The sequence below is a fragment of the Protopterus annectens genome, chromosome 5.part0 (assembly GCF_019279795.1).
Source record: "Protopterus annectens isolate FY-2018-M chromosome 5.part0, PAN1.0, whole genome shotgun sequence".
NCBI classification, from domain to species: domain Eukaryota; kingdom Metazoa; phylum Chordata; order Ceratodontiformes; family Protopteridae; genus Protopterus; species Protopterus annectens.
The window spans coordinates 5185236-5203029 of NC_056735.1; the positions used below are offsets into that span (position 1 = coordinate 5185236).

Here is a 17794-nt window from a genome sequence, read left to right on the forward strand (position 1 = left end):
AGATCTAGGTTCCCCATTAACTTGAGGAAACCAAGCTTTACTCCAATAATGAGTCTTTGGAAGGTCTGTTTAACAGGACCCCAGAAATAAACTTTTTTTACAGGGAGAAAGGTGCTCTTTGTGATCATCTTGTTATAAAATGTCCTGGAAGAGAGAGATATCAGCAAGAAAACTTCTCAAAGTGCCATGCTTCATGACTTCCTGATGACGTTAAGTAGATTGTGTGGGAATGTCAGTGTTAAGTCGGACACAGAATATGTGGTGCCAACATTAGTGTCTGGAGACCTTCTTCTCTTCCATCAAGAAAAAAAATGTTATGGTACATGAGTTTCACCACAGAATGCCTTGCAGATTACTATGACCTACCCTAGTCCCTGACCACCAATTCTTGGGTTCCTATTGGATTGTCGAAACTCCATTTACACGAATACAAAATCATCGACACATATTGTGCAAAATATGTAATCAAACTTGCAAAACCGTGAGATTCGAAGTGTTTTGGTTGTCCCGTCTGCGGTATAGCTCCGTAAGGTAAGTGTGCGATATTTACAGACCTTAGAGTTATGGAGGGGTTAAGGGTAGTGCATAGATGTGTATGTGGAGTTTAGTGTAGGGTTAGAAGTTGAGTTTTGGTGCTTTACTTTAGGGTTTGGTTAGTGTATGTATGTGGTTTATGTATTTTGTTTGGGTAGGTAGTATGTAGCGGGTGGTGGGGTTGGCAGACTATGAACATTCGATGTTTTAAATTTCCTGGTTTAGTGCGTTCAGTATTTTCACAGTTCGAGTAATATGTGTCGCTATTTTGGTATTCGATGTAATGGATTTTCGTTGTTTTAATATAGACCCCCAATTCTTCCATCCTAAATTGAGAGGCGTATGTGGGCACCACTGAAAACCCAAGGGCACATGTAACCATAATGTGAGAAGGAAATGATGGATGTGATTCTGACTCCAAGAGCATTCAGACAGATTCGGATGAAAAGAGTCTTCCAGTTAGACAATACATCACTGTGGTATAGCAGTAAGCAAGGAAAGGCTTGCTCCTACAAATTTTGCAAAATAGTAATGCAAGTCTGAGAGATGGTCCAAACGTCAAGCATGACTCTGAATGCAGCTTGTATTCTTCCTCAAGAAAGTACAGTGGTAAATCGGCTGAGCAGATTACAAATTAACTTGTATTAATGACTTACGAAGTTTCCGTGGATCTGACCAAAGATTCAGGTGTACCAGAAATGGTTATTTTTGGCCTGCTATAGAACAGGAAGCTGAGAAATCTGTGCTGTAGAACAGCTACTCCAACTGTCATGATGGAAAACCTCTTCTGTACCAAATGTAGTAGTCTTTCTTTATGCTTTTTCTTTTACTCCTGATCACCAGATATTACTAAAGATAAAGGAGAGCCAACCAGAACCTATTCTGATAAACTCCTTTTGACCTAAACAGGGCTAGTTACCACCTTTGCTGAGCCTAGCAAAGTAAGTGCCACATGTCATGTGGACCTTCTTACTCTGAGCAAAGGGTCACAGTCTGACCAAGTAAGGCTAATGGCTTGGGTGAGTTATCCTCAATACAAACCAATCACAGATATTCAGAGGACATGCTTGCTATTATGATGGTGGTTAGGAAACTTAATGCAAGACAATTTTACCTAACGACATGGAAAAGATTCTTCCTGTGGTCCTTATCCAGGGACCAAGACAGAAACACTGAAAATGTGCCATAGTTCTTTGATTATGTCAGACCTTCTTAAGATGCGCCTTTCTTATTTAGAAGTCAACATTTCTCCTGTCTCAGCCTGCCTTGCAGTGCACCCCCTTGTACTCTGTGAAACAGTTTTTGAAAGAGCTTGCACGTCTAAGAATGGGAATCTCTCCAGCATTATGTCACTGTGTTATTGGGGGGGGGGGGGCATAACTCTAGCTCTCTTTGAACCAGCTGCTCCTGCTCTCCTGCAGTTTTCGTAATTGAAAATGCTGTTCTGGTTGGATGCCATTCTGCCAGAAGTGTCAGTTGCAAGCCTTAATGTAGAGGGAACCTTTTTTTTCACCAGGGCAAAGTATACCTTCAGCAGTCCTTTCTTTCTGCAGGTGGTGACAGAGCTGTCCTTGAATAAAAACCTGCCCCCCCCCTCACCTAAAGTCTCAACAGAAAAAAAAAATACATTATTTGGTTGTACAGTTGATATAAAAAGTGTACACACCCCTGTTAAAATGTCAGGTTTTTGTGATATAAAAAATGAGACCAAAATAAATCACTTCCAAACTTTTCTCGCCTTTTAATGTGACCTATAACCTGTACAGTTCATTTGAAAAACAAACATCTGTTGGGGGGAAAAATGTAAAAAATAAATAAAAAATGTACAATAAGCTGGTTGCGTAAGTGTGCACACCCTTAAACTAATACTTCTTTGAAGCACCTTTAGATTTAATTACAGCATTCAGTCTTCAGTAGGAGTCTTTCAGCATGGCACATCTTTTCCTTGCAAAAGCGCTCCAAATCTGTCAGATTGCTACGGCATCTCTTGTGCACAGCCTTCTTCAGGTCACCCCACATATTTATATTGGATTTAAGTCTGGGATTTGGCTGGGCCATTCCAAAACTTATTTTCTTCTGGTGAAGCCATTCATTTGTTGATTTGGATGTATGCTTGGGGTCGTGTTGAAAGGTGAAATTCCTCTTCATCTTCAGCTTTCTAGCAGACACCTGAAGGTTTTGGGCTAAAAGTGACTTGTATTTGGAACTGTTAAGTCTCTCCACCTTGACTAAAGCCCAGATCCAGCTGAAGAAAAGCAACCACAAAGCATGATACTGCCACCACCATGCTTCACCGTGGGGATGGTGTTTTTTGTTGATGTAAAGTGTTGTTTTTATGCCAAATGTACCTTTTGGAAATGAGGCCAAAAAGTTCAACCTTGGTCTCATCAGACCGTAACACATTTCCCCACATGCTTTTGCGAGATGTGATGTATTGTTTTGCAAATTTTAGCTAGGCCTGGATGTTTTTCTATGTAAGAAAAGGCATATGAAGAATATGGGCGATTTGTTGTCACATGTAGTACACCAGTACTTGCCAGAAATTCCTGCAGCTCCTTCAGTGTTGCTGTAGGTCTCTTGGCAACCTCCCTGACAAGTTTTCGTCTGGCCTTTTCATCAGTTTTGGGGGGGGGTGTCCAGTTCTTTTCAACGTCATTGTTGTCACGTATTTTCTCCACTTTTTGATGACTGTCTTCACTGTGTTCCATGGTATATCCAATACTGTGGAAATTTTTTTGTACCCTTCTTCTGATTGATACATTTCAACAATGAGATCCCCTTGCTTTGTAAGCTATCTGCGGACCATGGCTTTTGCTGTAGCAGGACAACTGAACTTTATTTGGGGTTGATCAGAGTCTCTTTAATTGATGGCAGGTGTGTACCCAAGAAGACTGAATGCTGTAATTAAATCAAAAGTTGCTTCAGTAAAGTATTAGTTTAAGGGTGTGCACACTTGTGCAACCAGCTTATTGTACATTTTTTATTTTTTTTATATATTTTTCCCTAGCAGATTTGTTTTTCATTTGAATTGTACAAGTTATAGGTCACATTAAAGGTGGGGAAAAGCTTTGAAATGATTTATTGTGGTATCTTTTTTTAAGTAAGTATTCTCTGAGCCTTTATGGTATAGTATTTTATATGCAGCCTTGAGGGTTTGTTATGATTATACAACTGAGTCGTGATTATTTGCAAATGGGTTGTGTGTGGAATGTGGACATTTTAAGCGGGTAGAAGTATGTTGCATTGTAGGGACCCTGTGAGTTGTGTTTAAGTAATCATGGTTGTTCCTTGACATTGAGAGAGGGGTCAAGGTTTATATATATTTTTAACATTTTTATTCAGTTCTTAAATTGCAGACAATGACAAACTCTCATACAATGATAGAAAAGAAAACATCATAGACATTTTTCATGCGTTACAGATGTTTTAACAATTATTCAGTCCATTGCTCACTTCTTGTCTTCTCTTAGACTTCAGTCATCCTGTCTTCATTATGCTGCATGTATTTGTTTCTGTGTAGTTTACTCTTTCCCTTTTCCGAAGGTTTCAACCCTAGTTCTTTTATCATCTTTATAGTATTCAGTATTAGTTAGTTTGTTGCCTTTTTGGCAGCCAGTAGCATTACACTTGGGATACGAATTGGTAAGACCTATATCCCAGCTCAAAAGAACATTCAGTCTTGCTCAACATTTCTGACAAAGTACTCTGTAGGGAATTTTTTTAAATCTGCTAACTCGTACAATCTTAAAGACATTTTTACAGTTACCCCTCTTATCTGTTTCCATCACACGTCGGAAAAATACAGTGAAATCTCTTTAGGGTGTTAAGAGTACATAACACACTCACTTCCAAGCAAAAAATGTAAACCTTCGGTTCTTTGTTGCATATCTGGAAGCTATACAAATATCATCTAATTTCTTTTGTATATTACCTTTCCATTCTCTGTATTCCCAGTCTTTTCCATCCTCCTCTATTTGTTTGATTCTTATGATATCATGCAGTATTTTCTATGCCCTACTGAGTACCCTTTTTAACAGCAACTTCTGTTCTAGACTGAAAGTCTGCTACAGATGGTCCCCCCCCCCCCCGAATCCCTTTCTTTGTCTGTACTCTTAATCCCTGGTTGGGAGGACAGTCTCTAATTACAGGCCAAAGTTCTACTTGGCCTCACCCCACTCTATATAACCTTTCCCTCGATAATTTAATTCATTTTCCCCAATACCTTGGTTAATTTGCTAATTCTATTCCAGTAAATTCCACCCCCTACATGCAGTCATTCCTGTTGGTAAACTCTCTCCTCCATTCATGTGTTGGCTTAGTTCTTTTTGCTACTTAAGAAAAAACACCACCACTGTATTGTATTTGTAAAGGGTCTAATTCAAAAATCTTAGTTTCTTTGCATCATTCCTTAGCACTTTGATTTATAACTTCATGCTCATGTTCGGTATGTGAGCCTTTGTTACTTAATAGAGATTTGCTGGGCTCAAAACATCCAAGAGGTGAGAGTTTTACATGTAAAAAAAAAGTAAATGCAGGATCTCATTGAGATCCAGATTTTTAACCAATTCATTGAACTGTATGTGGAATAAGCCCCATGTGAGAGAGCATATTTATGTATATCAGTGTAACCTTGCAAAAGTGTTTTTTTTTTTTTTTTTTTTGTTTGCTCAGTCAACCTAGAATCTGCTTTTCTAATCTGGACGGCCTCCTAATGCAGTTATATCATGGGATGTGAAGTGTGCAAGAGGGTTGTGGAAGACCACTGGCTTCAACTTGCTGCTACAAAGAGTTTAATGTTGGGGGGGGGTCTTTCTGTCTTTGCTAATCACCTTGAATAGCACAAAGTCATAAATGGAGCTCGTATTTCATTGGGTGCATGCTAGACACTATTCTGCAATGCCCGTCTTCCATCAGAAAAACATCCTCCCTTTTATATTACGTAATGACAATTCAGAACATTCAGTCTTGCTCAGTGATTGCCTCACTATGCCTGAAAGCTGGGGACTCATGACAGCAACTATTCACATGATTCCGAACATTAGATTTCATGTTAGAGTTGCAGGGCATAGTTGAAATGAAGCTCAGACCCATCAAACCTGACTTGAGCAAGTGTTGGCTGTTGTCGTAGGTGCTGCTGCACATGGGTGGTAGGGAGCATTGTCAGTGCTCATAGGTACTTACAAGGCTGTTGAGCCTTAAGGATCTTTAGAAACCTAGATATATGCTCCCATTCAGTTTTTAGCTCTTACGTTTTAAGCATGCATAACTTGGAGACTGCCCAAAGAGTGTGGTTGCAGTTATTTGCACATATTTTGTACAAGAGAGCATTTATTTACTAGAATATCCTCTCCAAAAGTCTTGTTGGCTGATTTGCTGTTTGTTAGCCTGTAGTTATCCATTGGGGTGATGGAACATTCTGTTGCTGGAAAGTTGTGAGGAGGTGAATGGGGGTGTTGCACCGTCGGTATGGGAGCTTGGGGGTGTTGCACCGTCGACACAGGAGCATGGGATTTTCACAAAGACAGGTGAGCCAAAATAAAGTATATAAAGTGTTACATTAAGAAGTTTCTGTCAAGATTGGTTGTGTGCTTGCTTGCGTATCTGTTTTTCTGGCCAAACCCAATTTGAAATCCATGGGTGACCTGCTTTTTTTTTGTTGTTCAGTCATGTAAGAACAGTGTGCCTTTTTTTTTTTTTTTTCCTACACTGTAGTACATTTTGCAGTGTCAAGAATTTATGCAGGCCCATTGTCTGGAATTGTGTTTTGCAGAGTGGATGGCTTCTTTCCACATATTGCAATCAGTTTGCTTGCCAAGAGTGTGGCAGACATGTAGGACTACTAGTTTTTCTCCATATAATTGTACTTCCATTCCATTATTCTATTCTATTCTGTCATTTTAGCATAACGATTGACGGTTTTATTTTTAGTATCTAACCAATTTAATGTGCTATTAATATTGCTACAGTGTTTCTAAGTTTACGGTATTTACTACTGCAGTCTGATCTCCCACATAATGTTTCGGAAATTCCTATTTAGGAGAGTGTCATCTTATTAGGGTTAGTTACTCTGTATTGTAGATTGGGGGAAATGTAACTTTTTAATACACGTCTATAACTAGAAAGTCATCTACATTACATAGGAAAATTATGCTGCCTCCTTGTGTTTTGATATTTCCATCCTTTCAGAAAGGGGAGAGAATAAACAGTAACTCAAGTTTTAGTTGGGTGTGTGCATAGTTATTTACCTTTGATAAGACTACCTGTTGAATAAACTGGATGTTATTCCTGTATGCATTGATACCAAGTTTTGTCAGTACATTTAATTATTTTTCTCGTTTTACAGATCTAGAAATTTCTCCCTCTGTCCACCTCAGCAGCTGTCTTAACTACCTAATCAATGTGACGAACAACATCATCACAGTAACTTGAGAAATGGGCCAAGGCCGAGGGAAATATGATTTCTACATCGGTCTGGGGTTGGCCGTCAGTTCCAGCATTTTCATTGGTGGAAGTTTCATCCTAAAAAAGAAAGGTCTTCTTCGTTTAGCCAGAAAGGGCTCTATGAGAGCAGGTATAATAAGTGTATGAATTGCATGATGGTGGTGACATTCTAAATCCTTGAATTCCAGATTCATTCTCAGTGAGAATGATCACTAGAAGAAAAATTTGCATTGTGAAGATGAAAGACTAGAAATGCAGATAGAAATGTTTAGCCATTCATACAGTGTATTTTTAGAGCTCAGCTGTGAAGTCTACTTTTTATCATGCCCGATGTCAATTTTTCAACATGATGTTGCACCACAGGACTTTCATGTTACTATCAGTACAAATGGTAATTTGACCAAGAGCAAGGCTTTAGGAGTGGCCTACACAGTGTTACCAAATATGCAAGTACTCTCAGAACTTAAATATATCTAGACATATAAGCCACAATGAAAGGGTTAAATAAATGTCATGATAAATAATAAAAGAACAAGAAAATACTTGGTATGTATTGGCAGTTATCTCAAGTTCAAAATCACAGGTAATATTTAAAACAAACATTGCAGGACCGTCTCAAATAAAGAAAAATATCTAAGCTAAGCTTTGCTATAGTCCTGACTATAGCTAAAGAATTATACTATATCCTAGTACACTTAATTATTAGAGCAGTAAGGCAGATGTGGTAAGTGGATCTTGATGTCAGGGGAAAGACAAAATACAGAATGCTCAGTATCTCTGATAGTTCTTAAATTAATATCTCCAGTAGTACTGCTAGGATAGCTTGCAGAATGACATAATTTCTTGTCATCTGACTCTCTCTCAGGTAAACCCCCCACTGCTGGAAGCTAGCAGTATTTAGCATCTGTCTGTGAAAATACATGAACAAGGGCTTTCCCTCAGATTTTTGCAGATCCTGGAAGGCATAAAACACTTCCAATACAATACTCAGCACATACATTGTCTGTTGCTGCACTGAAACTGAAAGATAACAGCTTTGTGGCCATAAAGTAATTTCAGCAGTTTTTATAGGTTCATAGGTAGGTACTAGGCTATTGGCCATAGGGCCTATATAAGCCTAGCCAAACTGAAGTTAACCTCCTATTTTCCAGTTTCCATTGTTAAAATATGTACATCTAAACAGTTACAATAGTGCATGTACATTTCTTTTGTATTCCAGTAGGGCATGCTGTGGTTACATTTTAAGCACTTTGCAAAAACCTTATCAATGCACACTTCTGTACCAGCAGTTTGATATCCACCTGACGCACAGTTCTAATACATTTGTAACACTTGTCTTGTATGAATCATGTTGATGTTGACAAATGACACCTCATTATTTACAACATTCCAGTTAGCTGAATGGGCAGTAACTCCTTCGTGACATTTATAACCATTGGCGAAGAAATTAGGGGACTCAAATTCAAGTGTGTAAGTGGCTTGGTAGTTAAGAAAAGTTGTCTTTATCTGCAGACAATATTGTTTTGTACCCAATAAACCATAAAAGGACATCTCAGTGTTGTGGAACATTCTGAGGCAGTTTCACCTTTTTCGGGATATGTAATTAAAGAAGATGGCATACAGCTGTAGGCTTTGCTTTATGTACCCACATGTGAATTGGTTCAGCAATAACCATATTTATGGGGAGATGATAAAATGAAGTATTTAGGAGTATGGGTTTAAAAATATTGTGTTACAGCAGCATAAGTTATGTGGGAAAGCCTAAACAAAATACAAAATATTAGAAGCCAAAAGTTCTAGTCTGTGTATGTGAATAGGAACATACAAGCAGTAAAAATGTTTAGTCCCTCTAGTTTTATGCACATGTTAGGCATGTTTTATCAATCAGAATAAGTTGTGGATTGTAATTTAATAAAAAGCTGAAGGATTTTATCTGGGAGGGGAAGAGTGCAAGATTCAAGTGGGATAAGTTGATCTTTCCAATAGATTAAGGTGGTTTAGGATTACCTGATTTGGGGGGATATTTTACAGCTACACAGTTAAGGCTATTCTAGATAACAGAAGCAAAAAGCTACAATTCAAATTAGAAAGATGATGAAGTAGGGAGGACATTCAAGAAATAAGGAGAGGGTGGGATTTTGGGTGCAGATCCTTAATAAGAATTTCAGCAGTCCTATAGAATATTATAAAAAAGTAGCAGATGTTCCTTGAACTAAACCAACACTGGAATGGAGAAAGATTCTGCCAGTAGGGATGACTGCAGTTAGGGGTACAGAGAATAAACAAGGGAATTTAATTTTTCAGCAGGTAATTGGCAAAGCAACCAAGGTATTGGGAACAAATTAAAGAGGGAAAGGTAATAGAATGAGAAGAGGCCAAGAAGATAACTGGACTGCAGCTATAGAGACTGCCTTCCCTATTGGTGATTGACAGCAAGAATATAGGCAAAGAGGAAAGGATAGGGAAATCCCAAGTGAAATTACCTGCATTGGTAGAGTTTTTAGTTGAATCTGGAACAGAAGCCGCCGTTTAAAAAATAGATTAGTAGGGCATGTAATATATTGCACAATAACTATAGGAATCGGAGGTTAGTAGACAATGGGAAGAAAAATTGGATAGGCAAATCACAAAGAAAGAATTGGATGACGTGTATGGCTCCTAATTATGATTTAGGATTTTTTGCTTTAAGTGTTTGCATAAGTATTTTTAATACTCCAGGCAGACTCCGAAAAATTTTCCTCAGGTAGATGGCAAATGTTGGAGTTGTGATGAGAAAGAAACAGGTAACTGGGAACACATGTTTTGGTAGTGTAGTGAGCTGGCAGGCTTAAGCAGTTACTAGAAAATTGAAATGAAAGTCTAAACCAATGGTATTTGAAGTAGTGAACATTGTAGTAGAGATGAGCGAGCTGAAAATCTGATCTTTAGTAAAGGGTAGGAACAAATTACATCGAAAAAAAAGTGGTGGTAATTGTTGGAACAATGCACACAAAAAATGTTTTGGAGGAGGACTGAGGTTTATGGGAATGCGAGAACTGACCAATTTATGTAATGTTAGGTTGTACGTTCTTTTGTACAATACAGTCAGTGTAACTGCGAAAAAGTTTAATATGGTTGGTTTTCTTTTAAATAAATACATTGTAAGTTTGCTTATGTTCCAAGTGATAATACATTAAAGGTGTATAAAAAAAAAAGTTTTTACTCTGTTGAAAATTTGGTACATGCTAATCGCCTCCCTTTTTTTTTAATTGAATTCCTTTAATATTACTGTGGTTGAAGTTACTTCGCATACAAAACTACTTGGCATTGCAATCCACACTTGTCTTAAATTCGATTTACATATGCACAATGGCAGCATCACGAAAACCTGTAAAAACTAGCTTCCCTTCATAGAATTAAAACTCCTTACAAATTTCTGCCAGCATAACTGTAACTACCACTTACCCTCTGTCCTGTGTGGAGTCCTTATGACCAGCCTACAAGCCTTGCTTAATTCTAAACCTGAACAATGCAACAGCGAAGTCGCCAGATTTGCTTGCAACTAACCTTACCAGACTTGCTATTTAGCACTAGAAATACTTAACTAGCTCCAACTTCATCTGTCTTATTTCGGCTCTTTGTAACCCACAAAATTATCCATACCCCATTCTTCTGCCCAACAATTAGCCCCATACTCCAGTGCTATCTTCCAAACCATCCCCTTCAGTCACATGATTTAAAAAAAAAAAAGATGCTTACCATCAACAAACCACAAAGGGCTGCTGGGGTCAGTCTTTTCCAATAATGTGGCTAGAACTTGAAGTAAAATTCCTATTTCAGTCAGGTTGATCTCATGCCTTCATCTTTTCAAATCATTACTAAAAGATTTAGCTTTCTGGCTTTGTACCCCCCCCTCCCGGCTTTCCTGACACCCTTAATTACCTTATTATATCTCCCTTTAAAGCAATAAATCACTTAACCTGCTCACCCCCTTTTAATATTTTAGTCTATTGTACTTCTTAATTAGAAGTAGCTACAGTAGTTTATCACAACCAAATTAGTATTCCATCACTACTTCTCCATTAACACTTGAATTTTCTTATCCCCTCAAATCTTCACTTTGAATTTCTTAATCTACCCCTACCTATCTTGTATACCATTCTTCTCTGTGTAAATTTTCAATACAATGCTTGTATATTAATGTTTTTGAATATTGATACAAATTTTATTATGCTGCGTATTCCATGCAACTGCATTAAAAATTGCTACTGTAAATATTGATTGCATTAAATGTGATTCCTTGGAGCTTTTCTCCCATGGCTTCTGCTAAAAAAGGGCACCTGTGTCCAATTGGACTTTCCTGGTAAAGAAATGTCAGTAAATAATAATGTAAAGTAGGAGCCAAATAATGATGTAGTGACTAGAAAAAAGGCTTAATTTGTGGACGTGGCAGATATGAAGAAGAAAAGCATGGAGGGAATCTAGGTGGAAGGCAGAAGAATGTGCTAGAAAATAACATTTCTGTAAAGTACATTAATGGAAAGGCACGTGTGCACAGTTTATGCATGGTTAACCACAAATATGAGTGACGTGGGTGGGTACTACTGAAATGAAAATGCATTTGAAGCAAAAAAAAAATGGCAATGTAAAAAACGGCAATGTAAGGCTGACTTTTGGAAAATATCATGTCCCCATAAATGGGGGCATTGCTGAAATGAATTCATTTGTAAGCGCATATTTTACAGCTGTAGCCTTTGTTTTATCTTCATTAATTTTATATTCTGAAATAACTTGAATCTGGCTCAAGATGTTCCACAGCACTGAGATGTCCTTTTCTGGTTTTATCACGTACAGAATAATGTCTCCAGATAAATCCAACTTTTCTTAATTGTCATGCTAATTATGTACTTGAATTTCTGAATGTCTTATTTTATTTCCAATGGCTGTAAATATAAATATAATGGAAATAACAAAAGGAAGGGGACACCAGTACCTGGTTCCTCTGTTTAGACACAACTTGTAGGAGAGGAACCCTCACACTTAAATTTTTACCTTGATCCGTCATCTGTCCTAATTGTATCTGGAAATGTAAATGCTTCCAATGCCCTACTCCTAAAATCCAAACTTACTCTGTCGAACTTCCTGTGGAGCATCATTCTGTTAATGTTTGCCTCCCTTCCACAAAACCACATTGATCTATATCTGGCAACACCTTTGCCATTGTTTAGTTATTATAGACAGACACTATAATCCTGATTTTAAAAATTGAAGTGGGCCTGTATGACGCTGAATCTGATGGGTATTTGTCTTTAGGTATAACAGCCACCACAGCTTTCTTCCAGGATGTTGCTGCTTCTCCCTTTAAACAAAACCTTCCAGATCCTTATGACTTTCTTCCCTCCTAGCTTCCATATTTCCACAGGAATACCATTTATTTCTGGGGACTTTCCTGTTGGTTATACATCATTTTTTTATCTCCTTTCCTACCCTAACTTAGTAATTGAGCCTCACCTGCTTCTAATCTTGGTGTTTTTAATTCTTCTGTAAACATTTCCATTTGTACTTTTTTGATTTCCACATTTCTGTGCTTTATACTGATTTTCATAAAATTTCTAATAACTCATTTTAGGTTTTCTGGTTGTCTTCATTTTTAGAAGCGTCCTAAGCTTGACAGCAACCCTTTCTACTTGATGTTGTCTGAGCTGCTGTTCTAAAAGCTTTTATGCTCTGGAGTTATCAAAAAAAAAAAAAAAAAAAAGTTTAGTAGCAGATGCTTATCATCCAATTACTCCCTTGTTTTTTCTTTAGGACTCTGCTGTTGTGCCTCCTCTTGTTCTGTGAGATTCCCATTATTTCTAGCTATATTTGCTGAAGAAATTTCTATTTTTCCTAATAACTCCAGAATAATTTCCACTGCCCATTCCTTAAATTCTTAACAGATGGGGAAGGGCCAGTCTCTTTTTTGTTTAAGTTGTTATTGCATGTGATATGAAATGGTTACTGGATGCGTATCAAAACTTTCAATTAAATGCACATGTTCCTGTGAAATAATTTCTATGTAGCCTAGCCTAGTTTTTGTTGTTGGGGAATATGTAAATTCTCTCTGAGCTGCTACTAGTGAATTCACATGTTCCATGCCAAACATTTTCATAAATTACTTCAAAAATCTACCTTGTTATATTTTTCCTTCAAGGGCCCCCAGACATCTTTGCTGTTGCAAGCCAAATTCCAGTCCCCACCTATAAGTAATATGCTCTGTTGAAGGCTGATTATGTATTTCTCCCAGAATTTACTTAAGCTCCATTATAGCAGTTTTAGGTGGAATATAAATACATGCCAGTGTAATCCTCTTCCCCTTGCCAGTAGGCCTTTAATACTGCAAATCTACCATTATCTCTTTTCCTCCTCTTCTATCATTATTGGAAATCCTGTAGCAGTTAGTATAACTACAGTAAACCAGAAATCAAGCAACCAGGAAAAAAGAATCAAACAAATACAGTACAGTTTTCATGTGTTGCACTTTGTACCCACCCCCCCCACCCCCCGCAGAAACATACCTTACATTGTTAAAAAGGAAGACGGGGATAACTTCCCTCTCTCCTCAACCTAAGAACAACTCAAACCAATCAAATAGTATAGGATACAGTATTAGTCGGGCCTATTTTTAATAGTAACACTCAAGCTACCAGAAACTGCTATTATCCGGCATCTACCAATCCGAATAGGTGCCTGTTAACTGAGAGCTGACAGTACTCCTGTTCCTTTTCCCAGGTAGTCTGCTGAATAACCGTCCTGCAATCCGTCCTTTATCGAATTCACATGCTAGGTTCTTTCCAAATGTGTCTCCTGTAGCCTAGCTATTTGCACACTGCATTTTTTAATATAGTTCACTACTCATATAGATATAGATATAGATATATATATATATATATATATATATATATATATATATATATATATATATATAGCTGTGAGACCATTCACATTCAAAGATGATATGGAAAATGTTGCCATTATAAGTTACGTATAACAGCTTTTTTTGTGCTACATGTGTAGAGTAATGTTTGGCAGGTTGATCTTTTCTAGAGTTAGCTATGTTGCATCTTGCAAGGCATAAATGAAATCTCTCAAAAAATCCCCATAACCTGGTAACCCACAGAATTATGTTCATCTTTATTATGAAGTTTAATCCTCCTAATAGGAAATTTTGTTTCTAGCTACACTCGCAGGTTGGAATTGACCTATAACTGTTATCTATGATAAGGCATGTAGTACAACCTGTGCTTTGCTTACACCAAGTGCTGTCTGTCTTTATCTTTTATTCCTCTCCCTGATGTAGAAAACAACTTGAATACTTTCAGAAAACACTGAAAAAGTATTCTCTTTTTATTGCCCTCTTATCAGATTGTCTCCATAAAAACATGAGATCAGATGCACACAGATGCCTTCAGCTACAAGCTTTTCATATTGCACTGTGAACATCTATTTACTAAAGGAAAATTTCATTACATTCAGTGTTCTTTTATTTACTTGCTTCCACGTAAAACTTGTCAGACCAAGCCAAGGGCCTTAATCCAGTCAATTCCCTATGCACAAGTAAGAAAACGCATATGAATTTTACCTTTTATCATACGGTTTTATATACAGGCTTCCTTCAGAAAGAAGGAAAAAAAGGCCTTTGTTTACGTTTGTATCCCTAGGGCCTTTGTTTACATTTATATCCCTGTTACACAAAAGTAACTGAAAAGCTTTACTATGCAAGGTGCAGTGTATGTCATATTTTATAAAAATACTGTTAAGAACAAAAACTGTACTTGGTTACCTTTTTCCTTCCTCTTCCCTTCTCCTTTGTTCTTCCCAGACATTAATGACATGAAGCAGGGCATATGTTTTGAAGTCCCCAAATAGTTTAAAGTTAAAGTCCAATATTTCCAGGTGTTTTTGTTCTGCCATATTTCACAAATGCGATTGATGCTTTGAAATCTTACATTTACTCAATGTCAAGAGTTTCTGGTTTGCTTTTGTCTCAAGCATTTTCCTTTGGAATATTGGAAAGGTTTTACGTGGCATAGTCTCTGACCTTTATTATCAGAAAAATAAGTAGTAGAATCTCCTGTTTGATAGCTCACTTTTTAGTGGGCAGATATTTATATTTCCTCCTTACTATATTCTACATCTAAACATGACTGACCATCCAGGAAAAAATATTCTGAAGATAGCCAGATGCAGCAGCTTGAATCTTACACCTGCTTCTTGACATTCTGTGATTATTTGCAATAAATTTACTCCACTTCTGCCTGGTATACAGTAATCATACTGTCTCAGACTTTTAGTACTCTGTCCTTCTGCCACAGTTTTGTTAGAATCAACTGTTTATGCTGATAGGATTGCACCTTTACTGTTGGAGGTATTGGCTACTTTCTCATGGCCAGGTTCGGAGCATACACACAGTGCCCTTTCATTTAACAACACCTGCTGTGGAATACTAACCCAATTACTTTGTGCTTTCATAAAATGAATATACTCTGTTCTTTCCAGTTTCTCTGGTACAGCAGAAAGTCTCTTAATTCTAGCATTTTTTTGAAACCTCTCTTGAGCAGTGTCTGTCTTAGCCAGCCTTTTCTTCATTTTGACATCTGATTTTTGCATTTTTATCAGCTCATCTGCATATCTGTTTAAAACATCTTCCCCTTTTTTTTTTCAGCTTTTTGTTTGAGTTGAGTTGAGGTACTCGTTCAGCGTTGTTTTGTTTATTGTAATGGGCTCTAAGCGCATTTGACTTTTTTCCTCTAAATTACTAGAAGTCATATCTTGCACCAAAGCTGGACCTTGAACTGCTGCTTACTGAACAGCTGGAGGATTCTTCCTAGCCAATATTTTCTCTTCACTTTTTGTGGTTTGGTTTGTTTTCTTTCGGGTTCTCTAAATTTCTTCTTCTTCTGTAGCAACTAGTCAGTGCACTTACTAGTTATTACTAAAATTTTCCAGAAAGACAACTTCACTGGCTCTCTCCTCTCCATTTTTCACAACGGGAGAGCTGAAATTAAGCTGCTACTCTGTGTGCAGCCATCTTGGAATTCTGGAAATTTTTCTGATTGATTTTTTTTTTTCTGTCCCCCCCCGTCCCGGCCATGTTGTCATACCTGGATGTGCTTATGCAGTTTTACTCACTGTTTCAAAAATGTCCTTTATCAACGTTTCCTTAGATGGTTCATTCCTTTTTGGCCCGAAGGTCAAAGACTCTGACTAGGAACGAGGTAGGATGGAAATACAGCATCTACCATTTGAGTTTGCTTTTCTAACCCTCGGAGGTTCTTCCCCAGGAACCAGAAGATGGAAAGTAGCTCTTCTTTTCACAAGCTGTAGGGACATTTGATTCTCCACCCAAAAGCTTGGGGGCCAGCATGTCAGATGCGTGGGTGTTGAGAGTCTCTTATTTAGAGGTTGTACAGTGCTATTTTTGGTCACCACAGGGAATTCCCAAAAGTCTCTTCCTGATGTGCTAACCTATCAATGAAGGCAAGCAGCAGTAGAAATTCAAAAACTGCTTCTTATCCATGTCTTCCATGATCTCCCATCTGGCCAGAGAGAGGATCTGTGGTCTTTTCCAAGATTCTTTAGTGGTCTTCTCCTTTTGGCTGCTCCCTTTAGGGGTCGCCACAGCAGATCATCAGTCTGCAGAATGAATGGCAGTAGATTTCTATGGTGTTGAGTTGTTAGCCCAGCCTTCCTTAGCAGGCACACACACTCACACCTAGGACCAATTTCAGAATGTCCAATCCAACTACAGCATGTCTTGGTAATGTGGGAGGAAACGGGCGCACCCGGAGGGGATAGACTCAAGCAAGGAAGGACATTCAGACTCTCTACTGCAGGCACCCCAACTGAGAATCAAACCAGAGAACCTCTTGCTGTGAGGTGATAGTGCTAAGTACTGCACCCCTGTGCCACCTCTGACCCATTTTGGATGTCAGCAAGTTGAACTGATTTGTCAAACAGACCAAGCTGCAGATGATGTAGTGGCCCATCCTCCCTGTCCTGAGAGAGGATGACTAGATGCACTCTGTAGATTTCAAGGATGCCTACCATCTCGTAAATATAGCGAGGCATTCCAGAAGGTTTCTGCTGTTTTTAGCTGGAAGCCAGTCGTAAACAATTTTGCACTCTGCCCTTTGGCCTCAACGCAACTGGATGTTAAATGTATGGCAGTAGTAGCAGCTTGGCTCCAGCTGCAGGGATTCCATATTTTTCCCAGCCTGGATGACTGGCTCCTAACTGCATCCACAAAGGCGTTAACTGATCAAGGCTTGAGATTCCTTGCTCTAGCTGTGTCTGCCCTTGGGCATAATAGTAAATGGAGAAGTCTAGCCTGGAACCAGTTCCAATACTGGAATTTATTGGTTGTCATTTGAATAGTGTCAGAGAAACTATCTTCATCAAGACAGAAATCTCTTCATTTGCAGGCTTCTTACATCCTTCAGGTTCGCAGACCTCACGTGTCCTCAGTTCTTCGTCTCCTTTGGTATATGGCTGCCTCTGTTTGTCTTGTTCCATTGGCAAGGTTCCACATGCAGGTACTGCAGTGGATTGTGGCTGTTCAGTGGTCTTATCTGAATTTTCCACTCTCTAACAAGTGTGGATGGATTCGTTACTGGTTGTGGCAAGCTGATCTTTTGTTCTTACTGTCCTCGGGCTACGGTGATTACGTATACTTCCTTCTTTGGAGTGGGGTGCACATTTTCAGGGGAAGACTGTCCAAGGCATCTAGTCTCTGTACGAGGTCAGGCTTGACATTAACATCTTGCAGATGAAGGTGGTTCTCCTAGCTTTGCAGACCTTT

At 38.3% G+C, this 17794-nt stretch overlaps 1 protein-coding gene across 2 annotated transcripts in view; it reads left to right on the forward strand.

Moving 5' to 3' along the window:
• Positions 1–17794, forward strand: part of NIPA2 (NIPA magnesium transporter 2) — a 276819-nt gene that overhangs the window by 12914 nt on the left and 246111 nt on the right. For both annotated transcript variants that reach the window (XM_044072060.1, XM_044072061.1), the window contains exon 2: positions 6878–7105. In XM_044072060.1, the coding sequence (XP_043927995.1) occupies positions 6967–7105 (139 nt within the window). In that variant the 5' untranslated portion in view covers positions 6878–6966. The remainder of the gene's footprint in view (positions 1–6877; positions 7106–17794) is intronic.